General features: G+C 39.3%; 1 protein-coding gene across 1 annotated transcript in view; it reads right to left on the minus strand.

Moving 5' to 3' along the window:
- Window positions 1-556: 556 nt before the first annotated feature.
- The window catches only part of gabra1 (gamma-aminobutyric acid type A receptor subunit alpha1), a 29,291-nt gene continuing 14,124 nt past the window's right edge, over window positions 557-15,723 (minus strand). The window contains exons 9-10 of the mRNA XM_028595548.1: window positions 2,381-2,583; window positions 557-1,130 (exon numbers count right to left, since the gene is read on the minus strand). Of these exons, the coding sequence (XP_028451349.1) occupies window positions 810-1,130; window positions 2,381-2,583 (524 nt within the window). The 3' untranslated portion in view covers window positions 557-809. The remainder of the gene's footprint in view (window positions 1,131-2,380; window positions 2,584-15,723) is intronic.

The following is a 15,723-nucleotide window of genomic DNA, read 5'->3' on the forward strand; positions in this document are numbered from 1 at the left end:
TTCCATGTATTCAATAAACATACCCTTTAGTTACACTTTGCAAAGCCTAAACATAATATTGACATCTCTAACACTTGATAATATTTACAACGCTGTGAAAGGAAATTAATAGTTTCAATGCTGAGCACAGAGATGATTGAATTTTTGTATTTTTTTTTACCCCTAAATAAATGGTGTGTCCACTGAGACATGTTTTATTGCTATTGCAGAAACCCTAACATATTTTGAAGAATGACATAATTAATCTCATAAAACATCTACAGAGAATTGAAGATATTTTGACAGAGAATGAGCGTAGCATTTTTGCTGCTGATATCAAATAAACTAAGCTATCAGTCAATGTTAATCTGTATTTTCAATAAATAAACTTAAATAAAAAGATGCCCTGCCCATGCATATACACAAGTGCCTTTTTTACTGTTTCTGTGATTCCATGTTTAAATAAAATAGTACAAATTAAACAATAAGAAAACAAACCAAAGCCCCTTAACAAGTTGGGCTATGTGCAGTTGTAGAATAGCATTCTCTTGGCTATATAGTTATAGTAGCATTTTCTTAGTAGCATCACCCGAGACCTGAACAACACCCTTTCAAAAGTCTGTATCATTATCTGTCTTTTTTTCCCTCTGTTTTGTTTTTTTCAAAATCTTCAAACTTTAGGTAAACATAGAAGCAATGTAACAACTGGGAATTCAAACCAGCATGGACACCATGTTTGTCTGAAAATAAAAATAAACACCTGTTTTTGAAGAAATTAGAAAGAAAATGAAAAAAAATACAGGTATAATTGTAAAGGAATGAAACACGGATTAGTGTGGATTCATCCCCTGCAATTTGGGCTTCTTATTCAAGTAGGTCGCCCAGTAGACCAAGTTAAAGGTTCCAAAGAGCAGAGGGAAGGCTATTCTGGCAATCCTGTCTATCTTGCTCACACTGTTAAAGGTCTTCTTGGCCTCTGGAGGCTTGGGCTTTGGCTCCTCCTTGGGCTCAGTTGGGGGTGGTGGGGCGCTTTTGGCAATAGTGGCCAATCCAGGGTCCCTGGCAATATTGGGGGCGAAGGCTGTAGCAGTGGCAGCTGGGTAGGCTGTAGTGTTGTTCTTCTTGAGGAGGGACTCCTTCTTCTTCTTTTGCTGATTTTGTTTGTTGGGGAAAAGTAAAAAGGATATAAGAAGAAGAAAGCATTTTATATATTGGCACAATTACTCATTCAGCAGACTGGTGAGTATTTAGTAAAAATATGGATATTACATAAGTTAAGAAATAATAATTGCTCAAATCTACATATTTCCATGTAAAAGCATTTAACTCAGCAATCTAACAATGAATATTGGGCTTTATTCTCTTTTTTTTCAAAAACAGCTGGAGATTACAGAATACAATGCTGCTAACTGCTGCACAGAGACAAGTGGAGCAGAAAGCACACGATGAACACTAAACTATTAATGTTCATGTCATGTTACTCAAATTGCATTTTCTATAAGATGAGCTGGCAACAACAACTACATGTTCCTGGCCTCCCTCAACAGTTACTGTTATGTGCTAACTGTCCTGGTGCAAAAATGAATAACTTTTGAAACGGAAGTCCATATTATTTCTAGCAGGGCTGTAGTACTTGAGTCCGGACTTGTCTCAGACTCGGCCACTGGACTCGCCAAATATTGTAGTTGGACTCGACCAATTCTAGTACTCTATGCTTTTATTCTAAAGTAACTTCCTCCTTCAAAACAAAACCATTGATGAAGCGCGCTAGTTCAGAAAACAAGTATTGGTTTAAGTCAAAATCCATCTAGAACAGGCATCAAGATTGGTCCCTTGGTATACACCTGGCTGCATTATATACCTCAGTCATCAGTTATCAATCATTTTCTTTTTGGCCACAGACACAATGTCAGCAATGAATTCTTCAGGACAAGTAATAATTTAAAGAATGGGAACATTTCCATTTGATATTTTAAGTAAATAATATAAATACATTCTTTCTACGATCTTGACTGTCTCTTTTTTGGACTTGTTCTTGACTTGGACTTGAAGCTCTTTGGACCTGGTCTTGACTTGGTCTCGATTAGTCCTCGTCTTGGACCTTACAAAGTTGGACTTGACTACAGCCCTGATTTCTAGAATTATATACTTGGTGTACTGGGTCTGATGACATTTTTTTCTTCATCGCCTAGATTTGCTCTCATTTTGCCAGAAGGCAGTTTTTGAATTTAGTTTTGGTAAAAACAAGGACAGACATTGTAACTGAGGAATGGGGATAATAAATGCAGTTATGTGCCAAATTATTGCCTAAACCACACTGTCAAAGCTTCTGTCTATTATCTCTATTTGTTATGCAGATCTGTTAGGAGTATAAGTAATATAATACAAATGCTTCAAATACCTTCTCTGGCACCACACTTTTTCCATCCCAGGCGTAACCCCTCTTGGTGAAGTAGTTGACTGTGGCAAACTCAATGAGGGCTGAGAAGACGAAGGCATAGCAGACAGCAATGAACCAGTCCATAGCTGTGGCATAGGCCACTTTAGGGAGAGAGTTCCTGGCGCTGATACTGAGTGTGGTCATGGTCAGGACAGTGGTCACTCCTGCAGGGTGACAAGACAAGATGAATATGTGAACTATGATCAAATGTGAGACAATTCAGTTATGAGTGCTCATTTGTGTACCATAACTGTATGAGAAGAAAATTAATTTTATAAATAAGACATTTCCAGATGTAAATGTATGGTTGATATAATCCAACATCATGCAGAAACCAGTAGATTATATATGGACTATATTTGCTCAAATTGAGCAATATTAAAGTACCATCATATAGGGACTTTGCAGGGCAAGATGTTCTTTTTCTTAAATCAAATGAGCAAGCAGTTCATTTACATTAATATATGTGAGCAGCTGACACACTCTTGCATCTTGTGCTTTTAATAGACTCAGAGAGGTAAAGATTTCCACGGATGCAGCTGGAAGATGCAGTTGGCCTTAGAGATACTGCTGCTGACTAATACCAGGCAAAATAGGCTTTCTTTATAAACCTGACCCCCACACCAAAGCACAAACCGTAATGAAGCAATGGAAAAAAACATAAATTAATACAGCATGTTTTTAACAAAAGTACCTCATATTAAGGAGGACATGACAACCTTGGAAAAGCAAGACATTTATAATATTAAAGGGTCTGTACTCATATACTGAAAAAAAGCTGTCTGGGATTGCCTCAACGTGGCTCTTACAGACTGTTCCACAATACATGAAATACAGGGTTCACCAATAAAGGGTTGGTGAATGGGAAATGAATTTAATGGTTTACACCAGTTGATACTATAATATTTGCTCTACAAAATCACCAACTATAGCGTCAAAAAATAACTTACGTTCAATCAACTCCTTTCTAAAGAGAAAGTTTGTGTTTGTTTTGGATTGCATAATATTGTACAGTGTTCCCGTTATTGTGTCAACCACCTACAAGCTGCAAAAGCAGCTGGTACTGAGTTATTACGTCTCCTGAAATTTGACTTTAGAATTATGAATTTTTCTCCTTCTTCCTTCTTGGTTATGATTAAGTGTTGAGTGATGAATCACTGACTCCTCATCCTCCCACTCTCTTTGCACATGCTTTTGGCATTACTGAGTTGGTGCTGTGACATGAAGCATAAAGGCTGATTGTTATGTTCTCATTAGTCAGAGCCAAATAAATGATTGGTCATTAGCCATAACTGAACAAGACACCTCTGATGGATTTACTAGATCGGCATAGTAGGTACACAGAGTGCGTGGTCATACATTTCTGGTATTCATTATGGCTCCAAAGGGCATAACGAAGTAGGTTGGAGTTATTTATTCTGATCTAATTTATTTTTGAAATTTGTTTCTGAGCTTTTCATTGCAAGTTCCCAGATAGATATTTTGTTTATTTAGATTATAAAGGAAATACAGGAATAAACAAGAGTAACACATGCCTCATCATTACCTCTGGCATATTTGCACTTTACATGAGCAAAATTGAGATTTTAAGCATGAAAGTCATTTTTATGCTACAGTAAGTGTATTAATACATTTATGTAATTTTACAAAATCCCCACATGGCCATGTTCTACACTGCACCCACTGCTAAGTAGTGCATTGAATGGTTTGTTGATATATTGTTATAAGAATGCATGGCAGCAGGAGATATGAAAATATTGAATGATTGAAAGCCATGATGTCTCTCTCTCATGGGTGGGCTAAATTCTCTGAATTGTCATGTATTCATACCAGATTTTCATACCTTCCATCTCATCCCAGAATTATGTTAATATGCAGCTAATTTGTATTAGCTAAATAACAATTTGGTGGAATGCATATTGCAATTTTTACTGACCACATTTGTCATTTGTTTTGCCTCAATTAATATAAAACAAAAACACACAGACGCTACAAAAAACAAAATCAGGTACTGGACCGATAACGGTGGTGTTAGTTATAATAAATATAAAGTGAATGCTTAAAGAATGAGATAAGGCGTAAACTCCAATGTCAAAGTCCAAAGCTTTGTACAACCTCTTCCTTGCAACATTTCACTGAGCTATAAAAACTTCTTGCATTGGAACAAAATGCTGCTAGTTTGCTGCTGCAAATTAGTTACATGTTGTAGAATCAACACATACCTTGGATCACATAATGCTGTTATTTGACTGGATGCACCATTTTAGTGTCACAGTTTAAATCTTGCGATTTCCAGTGGAGTGTAACTCTAACGCCAAGGTGTCACTGCTTATGAGGTAAGTGCCAGAACATTCTCCATTGGAGAACAGCCAGTGCAAAGTGATTTTGCCAGCAATCATGTGTGCTGATGGCCTCAGCAGGTGCTGGAGCACAAAAGCATGGCACCTCATATCATTCCCTTCTGTACTAAGAGCTACAGAGGTAAGATGGAGTAAAGGAAGATGAATAAAGGGATATCTGTTAAGGAAAACAACTAGATAACCCGAATACATATGCAAGTTGAGAAATAAGGGGGTATAGTAGGAAGGCATGAAGGCAGGTAAGAGAAGGTGAATGGAAGGATGGCAACAGAGTGGTGTCAATCTGTCAGGTATTTCGTTTGCCAGTAAATCAGTTAATTTTCTGGCGGAGGAGGAAAGAAGCACCACTGGGTATTACACAATTCCTCTCAAAAGCGCACCAATGCTTGGAATCATATATACTTTACTTTGACAAGTTCTGTTGTCATGGAAACACGTCTTCTAACTCCTCCAACTTCTTAATACCACAAGAGAAAAAGAAAAACATCCCATGTAATGCTGCATAAGTGTTGGTTTGCTGTGTTGGTTTGCGTTGTTGCTTGCACACACTAATGCCTAGTGCCGATTAAGAGGCTGATTAGTTTATAGCCAGTTTGGTGTAGTGAAAAACTGTTGGCAATGTATTTATTTGCAGTCCTAATGAAAACCAAAAGGAAACTGATGGTGCTGATAAGGTGCTCTCTCTTACATCCTCTCTTTCTCTAAGCTGTTAGGGACAGCAGTGCTCAGAAGATTATCTTCCTTTTTTCTGTCCTCTTTAAGCGATTGGCTGGGTATTTATTGGTTCTCCCATGATGCTGTTTAATGTATCTGCTCATTAAGGAATAACACCTTGTGTGTGTGTGTGTGTGTGTGTGTGTGTGTATTGGAGTCTAGTTGTGTATGTGACAGTGTGTACAGTATATGTAAAAGCATGTTTGTTCAATATATGCTGTGCATGCTGGTTGTGTGCCAGTGTGTGCAACATTGTAGGCAGTGTGTGTGTGTGTGTGTGTGTGTGTGTGTGTGTGTGTGTGTGTGTGTGTGTGTGTGTGTGTGTGTGGTTGAGCTAACAAGGTGGACAGGTATATGTTCCCAACCTCCAGGAACAACGGTTTCCTTTTGTGTCTGTTTAGTGTTAGGCCTACTTAGGAATAATTTAGAGCACTAGTAAGTTGATTCATTAGAACATGACTCCAGATCTGGTTTTAAATGACTCCATTTGACATGTTGTTACTAATAGACTTGAGGCTTTGAAGGCTGTTAATGAACAAAAGCACTGATCTGGAAAGTTCTAACTGGATTGATAGTGGTGCAACTCAATTCTTGAGAGTCCTTCCACTCAATTTAGCTCAGTGTGCACACGCACTGACACTTGATTTATATGATATATATCTTCTAACAAGGTTTTTGCCTCTGTTTGCACACTCACTTTCAAATACACACACACACACACACATACAGAGTGATGGGAAAAAAATGTCAAGATATACAGAAAGATGGTGCGATAAAGCAAATTTGGGGGAAACTAAATTAGAGATTTAAGGTGATGAATGACAAGGTGAGACAGACTATTTCAAGGTGGGGAGGCTTTCACTGCTGCCTCAGGCAAGGAAAGGTTGGACATGACTACACGCAGGCGGGCAGTCCACATGTGCATTTTTGGAGAATGTGGGGCAGATAATGTCCATTTGGTTAATAGGTTTCTGACACAGCATGATAAACCTTTTTTTTATTTAATGTCTATCAGGATAGCCTGTGTAATAGACAGTTAGTGCTCGACTCCCTTTAAGAAGCTGTGGATTAAAAAATAAATTGCTCCAGGCATGGCTAAAAATAAATTTGTCCCATAAGGTCAAAAAAAATTTCTGCATAAGGTGCAAAGTCATTGTTTATAAGTATTGGATTTTTCTGACAATTTATTGTTTGCTCTGTTGGTTCCAACTTTAGCACTTGATTGACAACTCTTGAGTGAAAGGCTTCAGCTAATCTGACCAATATCAAGCCATTCAGTAAAATGTACTGCTCAGCCATTGGATCGCAGCCAAGCCACAGATCTCAAATCTCTGTGGGGAAGAGTGAGCCTTCAGGAAAATGGCTGTGTGCGCTCTCTCTCTCTCTCTCTCTCTCTCTCTCTCTCTCTCTCTCTCTCTCTCTCTGTCCCTCTCTACTATGCTCCCTGGTTCCAGGCAGAAATTTGCCTCTGACAACAGTATGACTGAGTAGGCAACCAATCAAACATGACAATCAAAATGTGGGACAAGGTCAAAAGTACATTGTAAAGTAGGATGCCCGCTCACTCAAAGAATAGGCTATGTATTCCTTTATGTGTGACTTAAACCATGCATACAAGCCGGCTATACAAGAGGGCTCGCAATAAAGTTGTTAATGAACTGTTTTACAAACCAGACCATACTTGTTTTATGCTATAGCCTGTAAGAAAGCTTTTACAGAACACCTCCAGTGACTACAAATTTAAAAAAAATAATTGTGTTTCTGGACTGTATTTACTGGCACTCTGTTGTTTTTTCCAATCAAGAACGTTTAACATGCTTTGACTGCACTGCAAGTCATACGGAGGACGTGAGGGTAGAAGGGTAGGCGTGCAACCACAGGACTTTGACATTAGAAACAAACACTTATTGTAGGTTATAGAAATATACTAAAGAGATATTGAAATATTGAATGTCAATATCACATCTTTATGTCAGTTTTTGACTTTTTTCAATATTTAACCATGACCACAATCTTTCTCTGTCCCAAACCTTAACCAAGTGATTGAAGGTGCCTAAACATAAGGATAAAAACAGTGATAGTTTTTCAGTTGTTCGTAGTTAATAAAAATGAAATAAGTCTGGCTTATGATATGCTTATGCAAATAAGACAGGGTGGTTGCATTCATATCACAAACCTTCTTAGCCACAGCTAAGTATTGTTTTACATATGGGAACACTTACAGGAATCATATACTAATAAATTAGTGAAGATACCACTGTTGTATATTTGTAAAGATTCTTAATGAATGAACATGATTTTTGTGTAGGGAGTTGTCAAACAGCTTTTATATTCCATCACCCAGTCCCAGGATTGAAGCTGTCTTTGTTGGATGTCTATCAACATCTCCACTGTGCTGCGGCTACTTACTTATTCATGCCTTATCAATAACTGAAGCCTCAGGGGGGCCTGACTCAGAAACACATTCCATTCAGGCATCACTGTGTCATCTCTGATTTACATAAATGAAGAAATAAATGTACATGTTGATTGGTGGGTGAGTTAAATGACTGTGCCAACACCACAGCTGTGAGAACTGTACGCACAGAACACGCACACACACACACACACACACACACATGCACTGCCTACAATGTGGCACCCACTGGCACACAACCAGCATGCACAGCATATAGTGAACAAACACATGTTTTTACACATACTGTACACACTGTCACATACACAACCTGACTGATAATCACACACACACGCACACACACACACACACACACACACACACACACACACACACACACACACACACACACACACAAGGTGTTATTCCTTAATGAGCAGATACATTAAACAGCATCATGGGAGAACCAATAAATACCCAGCCAATCGCTTAAAGAGGACAGAAAAAAGGAAGATAATCTTCTGAGCACTGCTGTCCCTAACAGCTTAGAGAAAGAGAGGATGTAAGAGAGAGCACCTTATCAGCACCATCAGTTTCTTTTTGGTTTTCATTAGGACTGCAAATAAATACATTGCCAACAGTTTTTCACTACACCAAACTGGCTATAAACTAATCAGCCTCTTAATCGGCACAATGATAAATAAGATCACTCTACCCACTGCTGTGTTTTTAAATTGCCTATTCATCTACAGGGAAAGCTTTAGGAAAACAGATTTAGTGCAGAGGCCATGCTTCATAGTCACAATGTAATTTAAACAATGTTTTCAATGCTGCATTTGTTCATGTTAATGGGCTTTTGGGGTCATATTCGGACATCTGTGTTGGAAACATAAACCTGATCACATCTGTAGTAATATAATATATATAATATTACAGTAGTTGTTTGTTTATTCTTAGTATCGGTGTACCTTTTGATACATTGTGAGCCTGTTCCGAAATGAAAACAAAGAGAAGTCAAGCTGTGAATAGGTGTCTGCAGGAGGAATGACTAAAGTGCATTTTCACAATTTAGTTATTCCAGCCGCAGTAAATATAATAATAAAAACACCATATTTCCACAAGGTTTTTAAGATTTGTTCTTTTACTCTAAGAGTCCTTTTTAGACATGGAATGTGTAGCATTGCTGGCTTCATCTATATGTGTTATGTGAGTAAAATAATGGCTATTGTCATTCATACATATGTACTGTACGTAAATGTTCAGCTTTGTTCAGACATGAAAAAAAAGATCATAATGCTTGCATAATGTTTTGCAGCTGGTGCATAAGAGGCAGTGGTGGTACAACTAAAGAACAGCAGCAAATTGAGAAATTACAATACAGTATATCTGAAGAAGCATGTTTTCTGTTTTCTCACAGGTTGCATCAATGATTTAAAGGTCCCATGGCATGAAAATTTCACTTTATGAGGTTTATAACATTAATATGCATTCTCCCAGCCTGCCTGTGGTCCCCCAGTGGCTAGAAATGGCGATAGGTGTAAACTAAGCCTTGGGTATCTTCCTCTGCCTTTGAGAAAATGAAAGCTCAGGTGGGCCGATCTTACCTCCCCTTTCTCTGCTTTGCCCGCCCAGAGAATTTAGCCCACCCATGAGAGAGAGACATCATGGCTTTCAAATGAGCAAAGTGGGAGTTGGTCAAGGCCACACCCCCACCCTCCACCTTACCCCCCCTCAATAGCTACAGACACAGAAATGGCACTTACTAAGGAAAGCTCATTGTGGGACTGGATCTATTGGCTGTAATTCTGCACCAAGGCTACATTTCGGGAAAGACACTTTAGATACAGTATTAGGGGACCACTAAGGTCTATATAAAAGCATCCGAAGAGCACCATGTCATGGGACCTTTAAAACTTATTTTACCTTTGAAGATTTAATTAACAGAAAAACTTGGTGAAAAAATGGTGGTTTGTGTTAAAATTAGGGCTGTCAATTGATTCAATTTTGTACTCTTTAGTTTCCCCTGGGACGCGAACTCCGCTCCTTGGCTTGAAAGTCCTGTGTTTTAATCCTGTGTTTTAATGCCCACCCATCCTACCCGACTACCTCCCTATGTGGTCAGCCGCGTTCTTATACATCGGTCGTCAATGTGGTGCATACAGCAAAAAATAACATGGAATGAATTACAGTGCTTAACTTTTTGTAGCTTTTTGAACAAATGGTTCACAAGAACAGGCTGGATTAATCACATGAGTGTCCTTAAAGCAACACCAAAGATTCTTTTGTACCTTAAAATAACGTTTCCAAAATTGTTTCAGTGGTTCCTCAACTCGTAACAGGGTGAACGGCACTTCTGCATTCGTTTTGCGGCCCTCTATCGGCTATAACAGCACTATGCAAGTTTGCCAGATTGGGTAGCGGATCTGTAGTTCGAATGAGACGTAATGAGACATTACGACAGCAGTAATGGACAATTCTGCTTCCAACCTGTAGGGGGACCGAAGAGGAAAAGTGCTTTGGTGTTGCTTTAACTTGCGATTAATTGCAAATGAATCACATAATTATCTATTCTAAATGTACTTTAAAAGGGATATTTTTTCAATTTTGTAATGCTCAAGTGGTATTTGAGACTGACTACTCCGTTGGTAACTCAATTCACATCGACAGTCCATGCAAATAATTGTATTCTTGTGGAGAACCATCTGGAAGGGCTTTGGAACTCAACTTGCCATTCAAAAGACCCTTCTTTATCCATTTCTGCACAAGGAGCTTTGTTTCTGCTAGCCATCAACTCATATTCATGGATGTATTATAAGACCTGTAAGACCCATTCCCGTTCTGCCGTTCCCCTTAATTGCTGCTTGAAGAAATGACTTATGGGGGCATTTTTCAGGGGAGGGGCATTTTTCATGGGAGGGCAGTCTCGTGGATTATTAAACCAATGTTATTTTCTTTGTGCATAAGAGGAAATAATTAAGTGATACTTGACATGGCAGTACTCTTCATAAGGCAGAACAGTATGTGCATTTACTATGTCTGTGTATTTAACCTTGTTCTGCGGTAGCCTTTACGTTTAAGTGACTGCATTTAATTTAGACTTGTGTATCACATCATACTCATTGACTGTTTAAAGAACCATTTACAAGCCCAGCTCTCAAAATAATCAGTGTATACAGCAATATACACAGCAAACATGGCAAGCAGTGAGACCTTAACCTCTGTTTAACATGAACAACATATTATTCCTGAGTTTACACTGAATATTACCAGATAGCCTGTTATTTAGATTGAAGACAGCTGAGTGTACTCTTTCATCCTAATAGCACTAGACACATGTACAAGGTTTGATATACCACATAAATCCCTGACTTGATGATAGTCAAAGGATTAAGATGGCAATGAAAGATCCTGATTGTCCGATATGTCTTTTTAATGATTCATTTACAGCGATATTGACATTGTAACCTCTTTGAAGAACAGTCTCATTCATCTGCTGTCTCAGATCATGCATATTAATCACATTAATGACCTACCTAGTATACTGGGGTGCTGAGCTGCTCTGCGTCTTGGTAAAAGCGCGTACATGTGTTTATTCAACTGTGTGCGTGTGTGCTCTCGCGTGCACACGCTGCATGCATGCACACGCTGCATGCATGTAATCTCATGAAGCAGAACCTGCAATTGTAGCATGAGGGACACACACATGCCCTAGATAGTTGTTTGAATCTAATCTAGGCCATCCTCATTTCCCCTCAACACGTGACAAGCACTGCAGGTAGCTGGCTGTGACACATGAAGACACTCACAACTCACACAAACAGACACCAAAACATTGCAGGAAGAGTAGGAAAACCTGCTGGAGACTGCAGAGCTGCAAAATCTGGTGCCTGTATAATGTTTCTGTGAAAGCTCTTTCAGTAGTAGGCCAGGGGAGACACTGACATCCACGAGAAGAAGACAAGAGAGCGAGAGAGCGAGAGAGAGAAGAAAATGAAGAAAAAAGAGTGTATGGTGAGGTAACTCAAGGACATTCTGCCTGCTGCTGTTCTTTGCTGCTACAGAGCATGCTGCAGACTAGCAAGAGCTTTCCTTTTGGGCGGTATTATGTAAGACCTTAGTGTGACAGACAGACAGATACACACCAGATACACACACACACACAATACACGGACACGCACACAAACACTCCAGTACACATGCCCAGACACATGCGCACAACACACATTGGCCAATTGGTTTGCACACAGACACACACACACACACACACACACACACACACACACACACTGACGAACCCTTACATCACACACAGGCACAAACACGCATACACTTGTAGGCAAACATTCAGAGCACGTAAATCTAAATTCACACTGAGCCTTGTGCTTGAATTTCTACTGCAGCCAGCCACAACTGATTAAAGCTCATGTTCACCTCATTGGTGCGGAGACAGAATAGAAGAGAATAGAGTGGAAATATTGTACAATGACGTTTAGACTTTTTAAACAATTGTTATCCTTCAAGGGAATAGTTTGATATTTTGGCAAATACGCTTATTAGCTTTCTGCCGAGAATTAGATGAGAAGATTGATACCACTCTATCATCACTGTGAGGTTGCCAGGCAACCAGCAGAGACACCAGGAAGACACTGTGCCCGGCCACTGTTCATTAATGTTGTCTTTTGTTCATTTCTGTTTGCGTACAGAATAAACAAACAATATAACAAGATTTGAACTTTGGACAGAGACAGATTTTATGATATACTAGAAAGCAAATACACACATTTCCCTGAAATGTTGAACCATTCCTTAAATGAACGATTTTTGTCAAGTAAAGCCATCACACTCTTTTCTTTGCCTTGTTATCAGACAGTCATCAAACTCAATCAACATACTGCAGTACCATGAAGCAATAGATCGAGGACCACAATCCTTTTATTTTAGAAACAGCATCCCTTCCACTGAGGCCTCGTCTTGTATTACATTAAGATGTGTTATTCACATATTGACAGCAAAGACATTGTTTTTCAATCTTTGCGCAAAGAAATCAAGCTGCACTCCAGGGTCATTGCCAGCTGTGTGTGGAAAAGTTGTGTCTCACAATTGCTTCTATTTAGTAAAAAAAATGTTTCATTTTAAAATTCAATCAGATGATATTACAGTTGTTTATCTTAGGGCCACATATATATATATATATATATATATATATATATATATATATATATATATATATATATATATATATATATATAGTTATTTAGAAGGGAAGTGAATGATAATGCAATAAGTTATGTATTTTCTCTGAAATATCTTTTGATCAATCAGTTGAATAATGTAATAATGTCTTGTTCTGATTTAATAAATTGCTGCCCACTGTAATGCCACCTCATTATGTTTACCAATAATAATTACTTAATTATGGGTTAAAAATACTTTTTAAATCATTGTGTAATATCTTTTTAAAAACCATGTAATACTTACTATGGATTATATTTTAGATTACAGATTATATAACTCAACTATTTATATCAATAGGAAACTATGTTTTTACATTAGGGCTGTCGATCAGCCTGCCTCCACCCTCCTACGTACTTCCGCTCGCTCAATTTTCATTTTCCTTCAGTACTCCGTCTGGGTTTGCAGTATATTCTTGGGTTTTCTCCGGCCAAATATTTGGCGGTCCAATCAGCGAACAGAGGGAGTGGCTGAGAACGATGACGTTGAGGACGTGCGCTAGAAAAATGCGAGCGAAACCATTCGGTCCATTGTGGCAATGCTGCCGAATATCCAGAAGTTAAAGCCTGAGCAAGAACAATATTTGCTGAGTTGTGTTGGTGGCAATGATGTTGTGGCACTCCTCCCCACGGGGTTCGGGAAAAGTTTGATTTTCCAGCTTGTGTTATGAAGACACACACTCGCTTTTCAGCGTGTTTATCAACGCCGTTTGTCCTCCATTTACTTACATTACCTTGCGTTTGCGTGTGAATTGACGCCGTAGCGAGTAGTATGAAAGGGTGAAAATCCACATAGGGAGGTTGGTCAGGGTCGTGGATGGGTAAAACACAGGATTTTCACACAGGAGAGGGGGGATTGCGTCCCACGTGTGATGTTTCCTTCATTTTCTGCATGTGTTGTTTCCGTTTTTCTTTTCCTAAACCCAACCAAGTTCTTCTTTTCCTAAACCCAACCCAGTTCTTCTTTTCCTAAACCCAACCTGTTTTTCTTTTCCCCCGCGCATGACGTTAAAACCAACCATAGCCTCGTGATAACATGTAGCCAACAATAGCAAACAATTTTGACGACTAATCGATTAGTGGATTTAATCGACAAATCTGTAAAACTGTAGTCTGGCTATCACCAGACCAAGATTAATCTTTTAAAATTGAACATTAGTCTGGGGAGTCTGCTCTGTGTTTTCTACTGCACAAGAGACGTGATCAACGGGTATAGTTCAAATTACTCTGTACGCAATTGGATAGTCCTTCAACCAATCAGACCAACGTTCCGGGCAGTGATGGACTGGTAATCTGGCATTTGGGCAGATGCCAGAGGGGCCGCGGGCCTTCATGGGCCGTTTGGGCCGGCCGGCCAATCAGAGAGCCGCATGATTGTCACAGCCATGCGGCCACTTAATTGTAAACTGCGGCCCATAGGCCCTCTTTCAAGCATCAATAACACAGTTCTTTTGCTAAATGATAGCCAAATGTATCCAAATCCCTCACACTTACTAGTTATGTAATCTGATTTGTATTTATACCACATATGAGTCTCTCAATATCACAGTCATGGTTACCCTTTACAGTCACGAACTTTTACATCAGTCCGTATTGTTTTGTAGCAAAATTACTTATTCAGATCAGATGTTCAAAAACGTAAACGTGAATGGTTTGAAATAAACAAATCTACCAGCATTTCCTTTATTTGAATATTTGTTTGCAAAAGTTAAAATGAAGCAATGCCTTCTGGGAATTTCAAGACAGAATCAAGTAAAGCCGAGTAGACCGCGTCTGCATCAGTGTGGTGGTTGGAAGTTGTTGACAAAAAAATTAATCGAGGCATCAAGCGACACAAGGGGGGTGGGGTGGGGGCAGAGAAAAAGAGAGAGAAATATAAGAGAGCACTGTTGGCCGACGTTGAAAAATGCTGCAAACTGACTGATTTGTTTTTAAACTCAAGTGCAGCTTCAGGTAGCATTAGCGCTAATACAGCTAGCATGTTAGCGACACAGCTGAGCCAGCACACCAGGGAGAAAGAATATGAGGAAGAGGAAGAACAAAACGAGCAAGAGGAGGATGAAGAGATAGACATGGATAACGAATCTATGGAACTAACCAACACAGAACAACAAGCCTGCTGTGGGTCTGAATGTGGATTACCAGAAGTAACAGAGATGGAGACCAATGCTGCAGGAGGGAGTGTAGTACAGTAAGTTTGACTACTTCAGAATATTATATTATGTAGCGGCTGGCTCTGATTATTTATTCTTTTTTTTTTATAAGTCTATGTTTTGGTGCAGTTGTTTAGGCCTATTGCATGGGAGTTTACGTTCACCATCACTGGGGCTATCAAAAGTGCGTGTTCTTTCCGTGCGTCAAAAGTTCTATCTGCGACCCCCCCCCACCCGGTGGGCCGCTGGTGGGTGGAAATGCCAGGGCCGTTTTTTGTTCCCAGTCCGTCACTGGTTCCGGGTGACGTAGCAGCGACAGCGGCATCAACAGGTTGCTGCGCTTCGGTGGCCGCTATGTTGAATGTAAACAAGAAGCTGCTTGGTCGCTTCCCTATCGTCACTGTGTTAAACCCGCCAATAGCGTACCAGGTGGATAAGCCAGTTTGTGATT

The sequence above is a fragment of the Perca flavescens genome, chromosome 13 (genome assembly GCF_004354835.1).
Source record: "Perca flavescens isolate YP-PL-M2 chromosome 13, PFLA_1.0, whole genome shotgun sequence".
NCBI lineage: Eukaryota > Metazoa > Chordata > Actinopteri > Perciformes > Percidae > Perca > Perca flavescens.